A 17270-nucleotide genomic window follows, 5' to 3' on the forward strand; every position below is an offset into this window, starting at 1 on the left:
CAGGTTGGTCCGTTGCAGATTGATTGAGAGAAGCAGATCTACGGTTGTTGCTAAATTGTGTTTCAATAAATATGGTAGGATGGGAAGGGCTTGGGGATTGATTCCTTATTTATTGCAATTTTGTTACTGTTTCAAATTTTAATTTTAGTTCGTTTTTTCTTTCTGAAAAATTTTTTAAAAACTTGAAAGCTTTGTGATATCGATCCATCAACTAGCCACTGTCCATCGATTATAAAATATAGTTCATAGATTGATTGTATTATCTATGGCATCTTCATTTTTAAAAGTTATGGAAGTTAATAAAGTTTCAGAATCCGAACAGTGAAAATCTGGTGTTGTTGTTGAATTCAAATTTTATTCAAATCTTTGTTGTATATTTCTTTCTTTTATGAAGATTTCGTGTTGTAATTAAAACATTTGGTATGGCATTGCTTTTTACTCTTCTCCATTTAATAGAGACTTATGTTATTAAGTTAAACATTGATTAAAATATTTGACGTTGTATGATTTTAAGCGATAATGGGCATAATTCATATCATTCTGATCTACTTTGGGCAATAAACTGATCAGCTGCTTTACGGGATGAACATTTTTCGGACCATATTTGAAAGAAATCTTTCACAGCTCGCTTTCAAAAGCGCCAGTTCCAGTGGTATCTTCATTATTTATTCATTAGGATTTGTGAAATTTTTATAACAAGGTATTCTCTGTTATCTTATATAGTAGTATATAAGTTACTAGCAGTTATATAAACATATAAACAATCTCTTCAGTTGATAAGTTGAACAGATGGACTTAAGAATAAGGCCATTGTTTCAAAAGAAAATTGATGCTCTCTGAAGCATTCATGTCATTAGTAAATACCTTTGTAGATTCTAGTCTTCTTGTTTGCTGATTATGTCGATTTTAGATATAGCTTCTTTTCACGCTTCGAATTACCATTGTCCAATTTGTGAAAATTCTGGCATTTCTAACTTTTTTTTAGTTTTCTTTCTGTCTCAGCATTTTTTGGTTAGCTGATAAAATTATTTCTTTGTTAAAACTTCTCCATTTTATTTCAGGAAGGGATCGAACGATGAAACTGACCCATATGTATCAGTTATCTCTATCATATCAAAATCCTGAAACTGGTGAGCGAAAAATCTTCTCTCTAAATCCGATCTTACAGAAATTTCCTTGGCAACTGCCAAGTAAGCAAAAAGAGATGGTTTGTCATTCTTCCATAATTTAGCTGCTTACTTTTTAAATTTCTGGGTGATACTGTTAGGGAAGTTATTTTATCTGAAACTGAGATCAAAAAATTCGACATCGTATCCTTGTGATCGATAAATCTCTCAATAAAGATACAATGATTAAACATTGAGCATCTTATCAATCATCGAAGGATGGAAATGACTTATCACATTTTATGGAGTTCCGCCAAATTTCGTGCCAATATATATATTTGTTTTCCAGGTACTTACTTTCCCAGGTGCGAATCGACAGCATATCTCCGTACCTGGTATATTGGTAAATGAAGTTTTGAAAAAATTCGACCCTCTTCCGTTATTTCAAGTGTGTGCTTTGGTTGTTTTTTTTTTTTTTTTTCTTTTTCTTTTTCGTAATCTTTTTTTTAAGATATTTTTCTTATTTTACTTTCAAATTGTAAAATAGGCAGTACAGTAAGCTTTGTTGATCATTCTTATTTTAGATACCCTTACGGTTACCTCAACAGTCACCAATGGTTGAGATATTCACCGGAGAACGTATGTTAAAAATTCGCAGGCATAAGATGAGAAAGCATAAGCGTCGAAAGCGCTACGATAGAGATTATTTTAAATATCAAAAATATCATCGGCAGAAGAAGGCTAAAGTAATAATTTTGAGCTTGTTTTTTCAGAACGATATAGTGGTTTCTTCACTTAGAGATTAAATCTGAAACAGTTTTCGGATTTATTATAACTAGATCGCTCAGTTGATTGTCAGTCAGATATTTTGCAACCAATTAAAAAAGAAATATAAGGAAAATTGCATTATGAGTGGTAATTCTCTTCTGCTCTGATTGGCAAATAATACATTTTGGAATTACAGGCAGAAAATTTGTTCCGGAATCGTATGCACAAAATGCTGGAAGATTATAAAGCATTTGATCCTGAGAAGTATATCAAGGATATCATAGCTTGGTATGTCATGTCTGATTTGAAGTTTTTTATTTTCAAATTATAAGAATGAGCTGTATTTCCAAATTTCAGTGCAAAGCAGGATGTTACAAAAGACGTCTCACCGAGTGGTCGGCGAAAATATCCGCATTGGTCTACACTAATTACTTTGGAAGAGCTATACGGATTACCTCAAACAGATTATATTGTCAAAGAAGCTGGATTAGCAGATGATGAAGATCGTGATAAAATTAGGCAAATGAAAAAGGAATACGATGAAAAATACCGTGGATTTTTAACTCGAGCCAGCTGCATTCAAGAGAACCAACAAAAAAATTCCTTGGATGAAACAAGGATGCAAGAAAAGAAAATAGTTGATAGCAGTGAAAATTTGGAGAAAACGACTCAAGGGATTAATAAGGCTGATAACAGTGATAATCTGAAAAGTTGATAACTGCAGCAACATGATAGGAATCTCATTTTGTCTCTGTTCAAAATTGTATTTTCGCCTTAGATTTCTGGCTCGACTGTAATTTAGTTCGCGTTTTTGTCAAAATTTAAGACTAGTTATGCTGACTTTAATCAGGCTCGGAAGATTTCCTGTAATTACATGGGTGTTTGATTCAAATATCATTAGTGAAGGATCAAAGTTGTTGGAAGCATATTCTAAAGTTTCACTTGTATACTGTTGTTTTTTGCAAATGGGGAAGCTTTCTTTCAATGTTCGTTACTTCATGATTGGTAGCTGTTATTGTTTATTCGGATACTCCTGGATAAGAAAGTACTCGAACTTTAGTTAAATGTTTTTTCGGAAGTTTGTCTCATATTGTGAAAAAATTTATAAGGTGTTAGATTTTTTGACATGAAAACGAACTGCTCAGTTCAGCCATAATACAGTTGCGAAAAGATTCAGGTTGCCATTGCGGTGGTTAAATTTTATTTGTGCTTAACAGTCTGTAAAGCAAATTTTTTAGATGATAATTACCAAAGCAGTGATCAGAGATCAAATTCATAAATTTTTAAAGTCTGGTATATTAACAGTACTGGTTCGGTCTGGAAAATGAATTAGTCTGAGTATTCAAGATGTCATTAGCTGAAACAATATGTTTATTCCAGGATTTCCTAACTGAATTATTAGCATTGATTAACAAGTAGTATGTAGGTTTGTCAAACTGGTTAATTTGGCAAATATTGAACTTAGTACTGTGAAATATGAAAGCTGGAAATGAGCAATTTGATTTCAAAAAAAACTAAAACTTTTTTAAATCTGTAACTGATAGACGGCTGATACCATGAAGTATTTTGGCATGCAGATGCGCTACAGGTATATTTATTTAAAGTCGAGCACCAGATATATAAAAAGTTCTGCTATTCTAAAGATTTAAAATTCCTTGATTCGTAAACTTCATAGCTTATAAAGCCAGAAAAGTACCAAGTATCGAAAATTTGCATAATTTATTTTATGCATGGAAGTTTGGAATTAGCGATTTCTGGGAAAAGATACTAACTTTTGATCACTTTTAGTCCAATTTATTCAAGTAGATATTTTAGGAAAAAGCGGGATACACTTAGCGCCTTGATATGATCATTATTTATCTTTCAATGTTTAGCCATTATTCTTTCCTATGGCTTACTTCTTGGTTGGTTAGAATTAGTTAATTTGGATAAATCTAGGTTGACTCTTTTATTTATGTATGATTACATCGAAGTGCTTTGAAAAAATCAGTAGCTTAGCATAACTTATTTATTATCAGTTAATCTTTAGTTAAGTAAATGCTTACAGCATGAAATATAGTTCGAGAATGGTTAATGTTTTGTTTTAAGAAATGATTGATTTATTCATATCTATAACATCATATAAAAATTTTGCAACTTAGATCATAAATTAGGTTAGTTATTTAGCTTAACAATTTCCACTTCAATGTGTTAGTTTTTTCAGATTGTCGTAGAGTAGGTGGTTTAACAATTTACTATCAGTATAGTCTAAAAAACGATGTCTAATTTATCCAATTTACAACAACATGATCAAACAAATGGTATAACTACTATTAATAGTGATGGAAATATATTTTATCCTAAATTAAGCGGCATCTCAACTACTACTACTACACTACCATCATTGTCAACAACATTAGCAGATCAAACGTGAGTTGATATTGACAAAATTATAGAAAAATATTTGTTAAATCAAATAGTAAACATTAAAATTAATCATATAAATATTTCATATGTGAAAGAATTCAAATAAATGCAAAAAAATTAAAGATATTTTTTAAAGCAAAACATTTTTTTTTTAGAGAAATAATTTTTGGATTAAAACAGAATACAGATTTATGATTTTTTTAGATTGTTAGCAAGTATATCTATAAATTTCAAACTTTTAAGACTTCGAAAATTAAGTAAGAGGTAGTAAGTGTGAATCATTTTATGTAGGATAAGAGAAAAATATGGAGATAGATTTTAAATTCTAGAGTTGGGAGTTTTTTGATAATCAATTTCTAGTTTAAATTCATTTTATATATTAATTCAAAGCAAAAATTTGTTAATTTTATTAAAGAATAAATTTAAAATGTGCAATTTCTTAGGCTGTATATGATTGTAAGATTTGCTAAAACTTTTGTGCTGTAAATTTAAGATTGTTAAATGAGTATTAAAGTGATCATAATGATCTGTAATGGATAGATCATTAAAGCTGATCAATGTGAAAGTTTCTGTTTACTTCACAAATTTATTGTTTTTTTTTTTTTTTTTTGCATTTCAGGCTATATGAGAATTATAATTTAAAATGGGATGAAGCTTCATTAGAGCAAAAAGTGGCAGCACTAAAACTAGAAACTCAGAAACAATTATTTAATGAATTTATGCTTCGAAAAGCTCAAATGCAGAATGCTCCATTAATTTATCCAAATGAAATTCATGTTAGTACTAATATTCTAGTAGTAATTATTAGTACTTTTAATAATCTATTATTACAATGATACTTAAATGTACTACTAATTTTCATATCCTAAAAGTGGGCAAATTTATTTGTAGCAATAATATCGTTATAGATCCAATAATAAATATCTCAATTTTACTGCATAAAATATGTAAGTAACATATAAATTTCAACTAAAAATATGAAACACTTTTTTTAAATTTTTAAAAAATTCAAAAAAATTTACAAAACATAGTAATTTTAGCTTCGTACATCAAAAACGCCAAGTCCACGAAATCGTGAATTATATAAAACAGCATTATGCGATTTTTGGAGTGCCGGAATACCATGCCGATTTGGTGAACGTTGTTGGTTTGTAAATAGTTTTATTATTATTATTATTAATCATATGGTTATATTCAATAAAAAATCCTAAAATTTTGTTTTCTCAACAGAAATACGTAAAAGTAAAGTTTCAGGTTTGCGCATGGTCCACATGAACTTCGTATTGCACGTTTTGTTTATCCTGGTTTACAACCGTATGATTATGAAATTCGTATGAATACTCCAAATAATACATTATCATCATCTTCTGCACGTGTATGTTTTCTTTAAAAATTTTACAAAATGCTAAAGTTTCTAAAACTTATAAAATTTAAAGGCTATAAAAATTTAAAATTGAAAAAGTTTCAATTTTTTACAGCGTTTCTGGAATTTGGAGCAAAATTATCCAATAACTAGTCTACAACCTACACCTGTAACAATCACTCCAATGGGTCAAAATGTACCAATTGGTTATGAACGTAAACTTCGTCGCATCTCTCCGATTCACGAGAATACGGTTAGAAAATTTTTCATATCAAAGATATTCTAATTATCTTAGTATTCTAAAATTATAAATTTTAGAATTCAAAAAGCTGGCGTACAACGCAACGTGTATCAGACGGTGATTCTGGTATTGGAAGTACAGGTACCAACAATTCACCTGAAGTAAATGCAAAATATGTAAGTTTAAGTTGTTTGGGGAACTTTCGATAAATGTTCTGTAAAATTTACGGCATGCATAAAGCTTCAATAATTTAGCTATCACTGACGAATTTGTCGAAAATATTATATCAAAAAATTGATGTCTTTATAAATAAAGGAAAAAAAAAATTTAATAAACAATAATATCGTTACCAATAAAACTTTTTCTCTTTAATAATTCTTCCCAAAAATTTTAATTTACACAGAATGTACATTTTATGAGTGACAAACTACACTTGATGTTCTTTTTTTCATCTTTTTATCTTTTCTCTTACAATTAAAACTTTTTGGTTTAGTAACATTCTTGAAAATTTAACAAGGATAATTTCAGAGAGAAAATTTGGATAGTGCATCTTATCAGTTTTCCCCATTTCATGAGACACCATTAACCGGTGATAACAGAATCCTGCCACCACATCTTGTTGGTTTTATTATTTTTTAGATTTTTCAAAATTTATTTTCTTTCAACAAAAAGGATCAGTCATCTTCGGTTTCTTCAGATCACATTTGATGCTGTCACGTGAGATTACATTTGATGCTATTACGTGTTACGTGTGCTTCTATCGGCACATATTTCAGATAGTAAATGAGAAAGGATAATAAATGAATCATAAATTAAGCCAATTCTAGTTACGTCCATTGGATTTATTAATAAATCGGGAACAACCAGATTTTTCAAAAAATGAAGCATATAACCACTGGTTAAGTACCGGAGCAGTACAGTCAAACAGTATGTCGTTAACACCGGGTTTAGAACAGGTTAGCTAATAGTGGATTAGATAGTTGGCAGCATTTAATTTGAGTAAAAAAGAAGTTCGGGTAATTCAGAATGTAGAAAAAATTTAGAATCTAATTTGTCTTATTTTTAGATGAGCTGGTGGCCTGATACAATTAGTGCCACATATCCATATATTAACCGTCCAAGCCAAAACATTCACCTCAATCATAGTGCAGCACCAGCACCAGTAGCACCAGTAACACCAGCAACACCAACAGCAGCAGTAATAGCACCAGCAGCACCAACAGCACCAACAGCAGGATTGGCGAATGAGCAATGCTTTTCGATGTGTATTGAATCAACGGCTGATAAAATTGAAACTTAAACTTCTGTTTCGATGCCAAGAATTGTTGGACATCGTTAAAGATTTTAAAATACTTTCTATGATTGTTACCACTTTCTTTTCATATTATTTTCGCTCCTTCTTCCTATACGTTTGGAAAGTTTATTATGATTGTTTTTTGTTGAAAAAACTTTTTCCAAACAATCGCCACATTGTTGTTTTTTTGTACTACTTTGGTATTGCCTTATGTATCTTTTGTTATTTTGTTATTTTTATCGCTACCTTCGCATCGTTTCATTTGTAAATTTTTATTATGGACCATTTTATGCATGCCAAATCCCTTTTGCAAAAATAGATTTTCTCTTTTGATTCTGAAAATTCACTGCAATATTCTGTAACCTGAATGCCAAATTATGAAGCAAATCTAACATAACTTATGGCCTTGTGTTGTTATTGTTGTTATTGTGGGGCCAACACTTCTTGAAACACACTGGCCAATTTCTTCATAACATTACAATAAATGCCAATATAGCCCGAAGTTTAAATTTTTAATTTGTAAAAAAGACGCAAATGTTATTGTTGTTGTTGTACAACAAATGTTACTTTGTTGTTATTGTAAATTAGTTTAGAAATTCTCTCTCCAATGACTATTGTAAAATAGTATTTATAGGGGCCTATGTGGAGATATATATATTTCTCTATTTTTTCTTAAATGTATTTTTCGTATATTTCTCAGAAACTCGAGAGTAACTTCAGGAGTTTTCTGGATATGCAGATATATGTAGTATAGCAATGTAGATTATATGGGCCAGTTATATTATATGTTGTGCTATTGGACATTATTTCAAAAAAATTTACGATATTTTATTGTGCGTCCATCGAGAGTCTATTTGTTTTACTTCACTTCTCAGTTAAAGATGAGGCAGAGGAGGCCTTTGCTATCAGGATAAACTGCCAAATGTTATCCATATATCTGGGAGTGTGAGAAACAGAATCCACATTACAGTGAGTAATGACTGCAAATACAACGTCAGATGTAACTGTCACCAGCCTATTTAAGAAAATATGGATACAATAATATTTTGCTTCAACCAAACTGAAATACATTTTTATTAGAAAATGAAGATGGAACAGTGCAAAGATAGAAATAGAGAAATAAAAAACATATACAGTTAACATGGAAAGGCTGTCTGTCTCTTTTCATGAAAACGAAATTTCCCTTAAATAGCGCACGCTTAATGTTTCATGATCACTGTGATGCAATCTAAGTTGAAACTGGTCACTTGGGAACTCAGATAAACACTGTAAAAATGTAGAGAGCTATATTTTCATAAAAGCAACAGTTAATCAACCATATCCATGGGTCTACCAGCTGCTGATTCAATATCACCAACATTAACGTTAGGCATAAAAATAGAGCCTGGATGTCCCAAACCTTCATCCGGAGGAACTGCAGGAACTCCTCGTGCTAATGGTCGTCCAACGCGTGAAATGTAGGAAGGATTAACGCGAATCCGATCGTCAAATTGTTTCATTAAAGCATCCAACGTGTATATAGAATTTGCGACCTTATCCACTTTATGCTCATCTGCTTCTGTCTTAAAAGAATATTCTCGTCAGTGAATTAAAAGTAATAATTCTTTTCAAGATCCAAAATCAAGTCACTAGTGAAATTAAAATTTAATTTTCTTCTATATTTCTTTCATTCCTCTTTCATCATTGAGCACATTGGTCATTTCGATGCTAGCTTAATAATCTTAATCTATTTACAATATTATAAAAGTGAACATATAACAAACCTTCATTTCATCAAAATAAACAACGCCTTGTTTCTTGTCAATACGCACATTAATTTTCCCATTTTTATTCATTTCACGAAGATAGAATTCAGCGTGATCACTGTCATCTAGATGACATCGTCGTGCTACATCCGACAGTGAAATTGATATGAAACACTACATAAAAAAACTCCGTTAAAAATCAAAAGTTCAAAAGAACTAGAAAAGACTCTACCAATACTTTTTCGAAAAAAATCAATTTCAAATGAACACTTAACTTAGATTAATACTTCGGAGATATTTTGGCAGTCGTAAAAATTTCGTTTGTGAGTTAAAATAAATATAAGAAAGTTTTGCAGCCCTATCAAGTTCAAAATTAAAATTCAGTCAACAACATAATCAACATAATCTCATTTCTTTCATGCTGCTAACTAAATTCCAAAGTGGACTTCTATAGATCAGTTGATCTACAGCGATGTTTCATTACCAATATCAAGAAACCTCTGAAAGCTCAGATAAGAAACATTTTCCAGCTCCTTGTAGTATACCCTAGCAGAAAAAAAGATGCCCTGAAGATATATAACTCTATAGCAAACAGTAACTAACTGGTTACATTTCGACAAATACATTTAAGAATAACCAACCTCAGTTAGCCTTTTAACTGAATTTTCACGAATACTTCTAACTACAAGTTTCACCAAGCCAACGGTCTTGTCCTGTAAAAAATATAAATTAGAAAATACATTTCGAACTGATATAACGAACTTATATTTAACTGATTTCGCTTAAAAATATTAAATTACTTTAAAAGGTTAGTTTTCCTTTCTTTAACGTCAGTAAAAGATTTAAGCAGAAAAAAACTCGGTAACACCGCATAACATAGCACAACCGTTTTAGACCCGTTTATTCCAGACCTTTACACAATTTTTGTCTTTCCCCAAAATCCATTGGAAAAACTACTTACGAATAAATACCTTTTCGAAAGTAGCGTAATGTGTTTCCAGATATTCAAGTATGGCACTAGCTTTATCGAAATTCTCTTCTTCATTGTCACATATTCTTTCCAATGCTGAATAATCCGGACAAAGTGGAATAATACTGCGGGTTATCACTGGCGATCGGTAATTAGATAAGCGAAGTATTTTCCCATGCAGAAGCAATGATAATAGCACATACGTCTACAAATTTATGGGAAAATTATGCAAATTTTGTATAAATTTTACTTTAAAATTCATCCAAATACCTATTCCAAATACTATTCCTATTCCAGTGTGACAATAAAGTAATTGAAGATATTCAAATGAAAATTAATGAAAAGCAAATGAAAATTAATGTACCCAAACTTCTTTGCGGATAACATGTATATGTGATCTAACTACATGCTCATGATTAAACTCCGTCCAATATAATAATCGCCGTATTTAGCTCTATGATCTTAATATCAGAAAATAACCTTATAAGCTCGAAGCATTATCGCGCTAGGAGCTATTGCTGGAATGCAGCACGCTTTCTGCATCATTGCAAATGCTTCTTCATAACGGCCTAGAACCGCATAAAGCAAACCACCATAGTAAAAATACAACACCACCCATTTTGGATCCATATAGGGCCCTGTTTGATTTGTAGTCTACAATCAGGACAATATTATATTAAGCATGTAGAAGCGATTATATATCGTATTTTCACACCAAGTTTCTACGTAACCAAATAAATGATCGATCTAAATAAACCGCATGATCAATCTAAATAAAAAGCACTTACTTTAGATTCCAGCAGAACTATACAGGAAATTGCAATCTGTGTAAATATAATTGTGGAAATAAAAGTGTTATTGATCATGCCTACCTCCTTAAATATTTTCGGCACAGCAAGATGTAAGAATGGTATGGCTGGATCATGTATACGAGCCTTAAGGCACAAACAAAAAAGACATGGATGAAGCGAGGTAAGGATGTCCTTTTCTTCTTTTACCAATACACTGATTGCATTTGAAAGTAACATAATACCACGAGCTGGCTGCAAATTTCATTATATACTTGAAAATTATATTCTCACAGCATGGTTATAGTGTAAGACATTCAATAATTTTGGTACTTCCAATTATTGTAGTTCGTGTAATGTATAACCTAGCAAGAGCAAAGCTTATGTTCATTTGCTTCCCAAGGAAATCAAGTGATGTGATGAAATTAGGCAAATAGTTTCTGGAAATCACTTCAGTGGGTCGTCACTTGCCATGAGAACTTTCCATCGGTGAAAATTTTCCCAAGCATATCGCCATATGAATATAAAAAAAGCTATTACCTAGATAAAGAGGTAATACCTCTTTATCTAGACTATATTTTATAAAGCAGCATATAAAAAATCCAATAGTATAGTTATTAATATTAAATATACCTTGTTAATTTGAAGAAGACAATATTCGTATACTTTCCGGAAAAGCAACACAACTAAAAATAGAAGTGATAGGACATAACACCATTTGTGTGTATGAAATTTACATTATTTAAATTTGAATCTCAAAGGAAACCTGTAAACAACTTATGAAAATAAAATTACATAAACTCACAAATATCAGGAATGAATGAGATCTGCATACTATCAAAAAACGGAACCATTGATTCCACTTGTGACAAAGTACGTTCAAACTATAAATCAGATTTTTTTTTCATAACAGAACTTCAATCATTACCATTCTACTTTCAGCGAAGGTTTTTTTGCTAATTCATCTTCATTCTTAGTACAAAAAACAAAGTGAGATTCAAACATAAACTGCAACATAATGAAATGTAAAATGATGCCTCCTATTCGACATATCCGAAGATATGCTGATAAAAAATGATGTACGAAAACTTTAGAAAAATGATTTCTATAAAGAAAGCATACTAAAGACAAATTTTAAATATAATTTAAAAATCTGACCCTGTCTTTCACATTTTCAGTATAAATTTGATTCATTTTAACTAGCAATATTGATACAACTGACATCGAGTATCGGTCAATAGTAAGTGTTTCTAATACACTATCCAAATGAGAAATATTCCGTTCCAGAACATCATAAATGGCTTTTCGGTGGAGATCAGCTAGTTCTCGCCATGATGCTAAATTGTATAACTTTCTGAGACCAATTAATGATGGTACGACACAACAAACTTACTTATAGTGATTTCAAGTTATGAATAAATAAACAACTTTCAAAATAGTTTACATTTTGTCAATGATGCACAACCTCTATAAGCGTCACATATATTCCAGGTTCTCCTAAGAAAGCATCTGTGACAAAACGGCATGCAACAACGAATCGCAGTTATAACCGCGACTTCTTAGAATATTGTACGATTAAATTATCTCAAAAATTGGTAACTTACCAGATACAGTAAGCCCCATAACTGATTTCACAAATACATCAAGCGAGCCCGACATACTCCTAACAGATCAACTGCGCTTTTACTGCTTAAAATGAGCCACGTTTAAAACGTAATGTATTAAAAAGTATGGAAAAAATTATCTCATCTTCCAAAAGATAAGACTGAATCTCGACGAAATTGTCTAAATATGCTTTACACTGACTTCAGAATTATCTCTTGCAATTCTCAAATAAAGATATTAAATTCAGTAATATTCATGCAAACTTTTATAATACTTAGATGCGAAATCGAACTTAAATTCGTAAAGGTATTTTAACTGTAAAAATGAGGTAAAGCCTTGAAAATTCAATACAGAGAAAGAAAAAACAAATAATATGTTTTGCTCTGGACAAAACAACAAAAAACTAAATAAAAAGCAACTAGATTTTATCATTAGTGAATTAAATTATTTCACACAAAAAGATAACAAAATTCCACAGAAAAAAAATCCTTCTACAGAGCTACCTACATGTAAACACAATCATTTCTGCAAGTGTTCGGGAACTGGACGTGATCGATAATCTTTAAAGAGTTCTTTCAATTCTTGGAAATGCTCGGGAGTATTTGTACTACCCCAACCCGTCGTAAAACGATCAATTGGCAAGCGGACGTCACGGTGCACTTCAGGAAAGAACTTCCCATAATGTTCTGGTCGAAAATGTTCAATCGGTGGCATGTTTTCATATTTCGCTTTGATCTGGAAATTTTTCGCATGAAAATAAAAATCTTCTGATTACGAAATGATAAAATTGCATATTTATTATTTGAATTTATTGTGCAAGAGATTGCAAAATGGTAACGCTCTAAGATCGGATAAGCTGCAATTCAGAAAAAGTACTGCAATATAATTCGTAGCCTTTACTATATAATTTAACTTGACTTATACCAAAGCCTACTGTGAAGAAAAAAAGAAGAATGCAAATTCTGGAAAGCTTACTTTTTTTTCATCTTCCGCAGCATCAGTCAGCTTACGATTGAGAAAATCCATTTTTGTGCTAACGTATTTCAAATAATCATCAATCTCCTAAATAGATTTTTTTCTTTTTGAAATACGAGTGAGAATCGAGGATATCACAATAGAAATAAAAGAGTTTTATTGAAAAAAAAAAAAAAAAGAAAAAACACCGAAATTATTGCACATAGGATACTAAATACAGGAACATGAACTTAAATGTTCTGAAACAGCAGCGAAAAGTACTATGTCCCAAACTTGCAAGCATTGCTTAGTGTTCTCGACTCAAAATTCTCATATTTTCATCACAAATAAGAGGAATAAATTTATCTTAAATGTGAAAACTTAATGACCTGTCTTGCATCAAAACATAACTAAGGACAAATATTCCAAAAAAAAAAAGAAAATCGTACTTTCATGAATTGCTCTGGTACTGAGTGAAACGGTATTTTGATTGCTTCATATTGCTTCTGCAGCTTGTCCAAAGCAATCGCATGTTCAGGCATTTGCTTTTTCAACTTAGCAAAATCATATTTTGGCAGTTCCGCAGGTTTAGACATCACGGTACTCAAGTAATGTTGATGATGTTGCTGAAACATTTGAAAACACATTCGATGAAACATTCCTTGCTAGCGAATTAGAATTAATAATTATATTTAACATTTTAACAGCAATGAAACTTTGGTTATGCTATTAATGATTAAAATGAGAGAAACGCGGGCGGAAGGCTGTGATAATTTAGAAGTAAAGAACTATCAATATATAATAAATAGGGTAATAATTATAACAAGGAAAGAAATATTATCATATAGTGCATGATGAGCACGGCTGATAATTTTGTAAGAAAAAGAAAGTCAAATACTCACTGCTAATGCGGTAACTTCTTTAGCATGCTTCTCGCCAACCAAATCACTAACTGTTTTGAAATTGATAGCACTTTGAGTGAATCGTTTGGTAGCCATCGAACAACACTAAGATAAATAATGATTTAAAAATGGTTAACAATGAAGGAAATTATAAACAAAGGAAAAATTATGATCGCAGAGAGAAAAGATCTGTCAATATAACAAATTACGTGAACACAGTGGATCACGTATCCTACTGAAAACCACGCACCTTCAACAACAAATACAACTGACATATTCTTCAATGACAACAGGCAGAGTTATTGGCTCACCATGAAATACCAGTCGGCCCTATGTAGAGTACGCTGAACGGTATGCTACACGTACGTGAATAGGAATTGAGTACAGCAATGGAAATGCGTCACGCTGCATGCTTGAGTAGGATTAAAGATACAGTCATGCTGCGTAATACTAGTATACTTCATTCTGTTTAACATAGGTGAGAGCTTATTTGAAAAGTGTCCTGCATTGGAGTGATGTAATTAACTTACTGATATGATATGATACGATACGTTGAGTGGAATTAGTCTTTCTTCAACATTTCATTCGATAATGTAAAATGATTATTGATTGATTACTTAGTGAAACTTACTGTATGTTTATTCTTTCATCCTTTAATTGGTAAAAATTTAGAGGATGTAACTTATTGCTGCACGTTATCAGTGTACATGTTTGCATGAGTGTAAATAAGCGTAGCTTTGCAATATGGTTATTTGGTCACTGATGGCAGAGAGAGAAGACATTGCAAACTTTTAAAATCTGTAAATATACTCTACATCTTATTTTTTAAAGACAAAAACTGATATATTTTTAAAGATTTGTTTCATGCAATATGCAAGTATAGCAAATTTTTCTTTTATTTTCCGATAAATTACCCAATAACTTTACAATGACAGTCAACGTGTATTTAAGTATTTCATTTTAGGAATCAGCTACAAATGACGTCACGCTATAAATGTTCTGCTGGACTATTGAAAAAAGAGATATTACCCATAAAGTTCCGAATTTTTCTGAATAAGGTCAGAGATTAATCGCGTATTTCCAATGATTTAAATTCAGTTTTTCCTGTTTATAATTTGTTTATAATAATAGCTGTATGAACTGTTCCTTTTTTTTTCCGTTCAATTTATTTCGATTATACTGTTAATCAATAAAGATAATATGATCATCAGAGAACAACTTTATGATCTTTCGACCACTGCTATTTTATCAATACAATTATTTGTGTTGGATAGAGTGACTGCTTTTTTTTTTTCAAAAAATATAAGTTTTGTTAGGAATTGTTGGAAACGAGGACAGATTGTATCAAAATAGGCAAGTCTTTCATGAGAAGTTGAAATTACCGTAGTTAACTCAACAATTAATTAATGATAATATCATAAATCTTTTTTCAGGAAGTCTAAGTATGCAAGTGATCACAGCTGAAATATACCCACAGTAATACACGTGAATGGATTATCATTTCATTTATTAGCCCTTCATCCTTCTATCTTCATGTCAAATTTAAATTTGGTAGGTTCAATTTAAATTTCAGCTTTACATCCCTTTTGAGCATAGTATGCGGAATCTTCACACTGTTTATTTATTCTTCTGTGCAGTAAGTTTTCGAATTGTATACAAAGCCAGCAGACGTGAACGTGTAGTTTTCAGGTTGTATAGATTGTCTTGTCTGCTCTTATATCAGTTAATGATAACATATGAACTGTGAACGATACGACAAATTGCATAATTAAATTGAAACTGTAAACAAAGAAAACTACCATGTGCCTAGTTTTAAGCAGAATCATTATTACATTAATGAAAAAAAAAAAAAGAAATCTTCCCACATTTTTTGCATTGGAGAAAAGTCCCTCGAAATTGTTATTCGGCAATGGCAATTATTGGTGTGAGGAGAGGGGTCGATGTTGGCTGGTTCCACCCTATTCCCCCGCTCCCCGCCAAGTGTGTGCATGTGTGTGTGTGTGTGTGTCTGGATGTACCGGTGTGTATGGAGGGGATGGTGCATGTATGTATGAATCGAACAATGCAAAGCCCACTCTTTCTATCGATTTACACGAGAGTCGATGAAGGAGAGCAAGAGAGAGAGAGAGAGAGGGAAAAAAAAAGGAGGGAAGTGTATGGAAGGGACTGGTAGATTTGGGTAAAAAATTGCCCAAATTCTCGACAAAAGGATGAATGAGCACTCTTCCAACGCATTTATTTCCATTTTCCTCACTAATTACTACATATTTCCAACTTGCCGGGCATATTTCTGCCCCAACCATCTAATCCTAAGGTTGTCCCAATGGGATATTGTAGCAAGCATTTATCATCGTCATCATCACTTGTCCAAGAGATCAATACCATCCCTTCTCATTCCTTTGTTTGTTTTCAACTTTCCTGAAGCAGTTTGAAGTGGTTCTAACGATGATGCTGATAATGACGTCGATGACGTATGTCTGCACACACACACACACACACAATACACTTAAAGATAAGGTCTAACTTTCACAGCTGTTCTGAAGAATATTGCCTCTTCTAGATTATATAGTATCTCACTCTACATATACTTCCTACCACATTTCACCTTTTTTTCTAAACTTCCAATTCTGCATGTCATCCCTACTTCTCTCTACCTAGCATCATTCTTAATATTTACAAATTGCTTTGTTAAGCATTTGTGTATTATTTGTTGTTGACGTTTTTCTTTCCCTCTCTCTTCTATGCCACCCCTCTTTGGTTTGATGATATTTGATGACGAGATGAGGAGTAGACGGAAGATAATGAGAATGAAAGGAGAAAAAGGGTTGACAAGAATGAGTGGGAAAAAAGAGGGAATAAGGATCACTTCTCCTATCCTCTCTCTCTCTCTCTCTCTTCACATTTATGGGAAGCCTTTTCTTCTAGCACTTAAACATAAAAACAACTGTTGCTTGAATATATTTCTTTTCTCGTTGTAACAAATGTTTTCGTCTATTCCGTTCAGCGGTAGTGATAACATTGATGATAATGACAGGTGATGATAACGACGAGACACCATCGTGCCATCGCCTTTCATTGTGAGTTGAACGGTTATTGGCACATAGCAGACGTATCTGATCAGATAACAT

General features: G+C 31.8%; 5 protein-coding genes across 5 annotated transcripts; 2 read left to right on the top strand and 3 right to left on the bottom strand.

Moving 5' to 3' along the window:
- Positions 1 to 582: 582 nt before the first annotated feature.
- Bm6826 (Uncharacterized protein) lies at positions 583 to 2589 on the top strand (the record flags this gene model as incomplete). Its single annotated transcript, XM_001894731.2, has 6 exons — positions 583 to 652; positions 1062 to 1207; positions 1456 to 1554; positions 1691 to 1852; positions 2071 to 2162; positions 2232 to 2589. 6 exons carry the CDS (start codon positions 583 to 585, stop codon positions 2587 to 2589), a joined length of 927 nt encoding a protein of 308 aa, XP_001894766.2.
- A 1542-nt stretch (positions 2590 to 4131) lies between these two features.
- Bm10366 (conserved hypothetical protein,hypothetical protein) lies at positions 4132 to 7184 on the top strand (the record flags this gene model as incomplete). The annotated part of the gene is made up of 9 exons (XM_001894732.1): positions 4132 to 4283; positions 4900 to 5056; positions 5321 to 5427; positions 5535 to 5655; positions 5759 to 5896; positions 5962 to 6060; positions 6413 to 6502; positions 6712 to 6840; positions 6951 to 7184. 9 exons carry the CDS (start codon positions 4132 to 4134, stop codon positions 7182 to 7184), a joined length of 1227 nt encoding a protein of 408 aa, XP_001894767.1.
- A 1301-nt stretch (positions 7185 to 8485) lies between these two features.
- Bma-csn-3 (PCI domain containing protein) lies at positions 8486 to 12340 on the bottom strand (the record flags this gene model as incomplete). Its single annotated transcript, XM_043078266.1, has 10 exons — positions 8486 to 8740; positions 8942 to 9097; positions 9565 to 9636; positions 9895 to 10098; positions 10374 to 10547; positions 10766 to 10936; positions 11315 to 11367; positions 11487 to 11565; positions 11840 to 12018; positions 12286 to 12340. The coding sequence occupies 10 exons, from the start codon at positions 12338 to 12340 to the stop codon at positions 8486 to 8488; spliced, it is 1398 nt and encodes a 465-aa protein (XP_042934200.1).
- A 465-nt stretch (positions 12341 to 12805) lies between these two features.
- Positions 12806 to 14238, bottom strand: Bma-atp-5 (Uncharacterized protein; the record flags this gene model as incomplete). The annotated part of the gene is made up of 4 exons (XM_001894734.2): positions 12806 to 13021; positions 13262 to 13348; positions 13690 to 13866; positions 14143 to 14238. 4 exons carry the CDS (start codon positions 14236 to 14238, stop codon positions 12806 to 12808), a joined length of 576 nt encoding a protein of 191 aa, XP_001894769.1.
- Positions 14239 to 17063: 2825 nt separating this feature from the next.
- Positions 17064 to 17270, bottom strand: Bm10368 (Uncharacterized protein; the record flags this gene model as incomplete). The annotated part of the gene is made up of 1 exon (XM_001894735.1): positions 17064 to 17270. The coding sequence occupies one exon, from the start codon at positions 17268 to 17270 to the stop codon at positions 17064 to 17066; it is 207 nt and encodes a 68-aa protein (XP_001894770.1).

The sequence above is a fragment of the Brugia malayi genome (genome assembly GCF_000002995.4).
Source record: "Brugia malayi strain FR3 genome assembly, contig: Bm_v4_Chr2_contig_001, whole genome shotgun sequence".
NCBI lineage: Eukaryota > Metazoa > Nematoda > Chromadorea > Rhabditida > Onchocercidae > Brugia > Brugia malayi.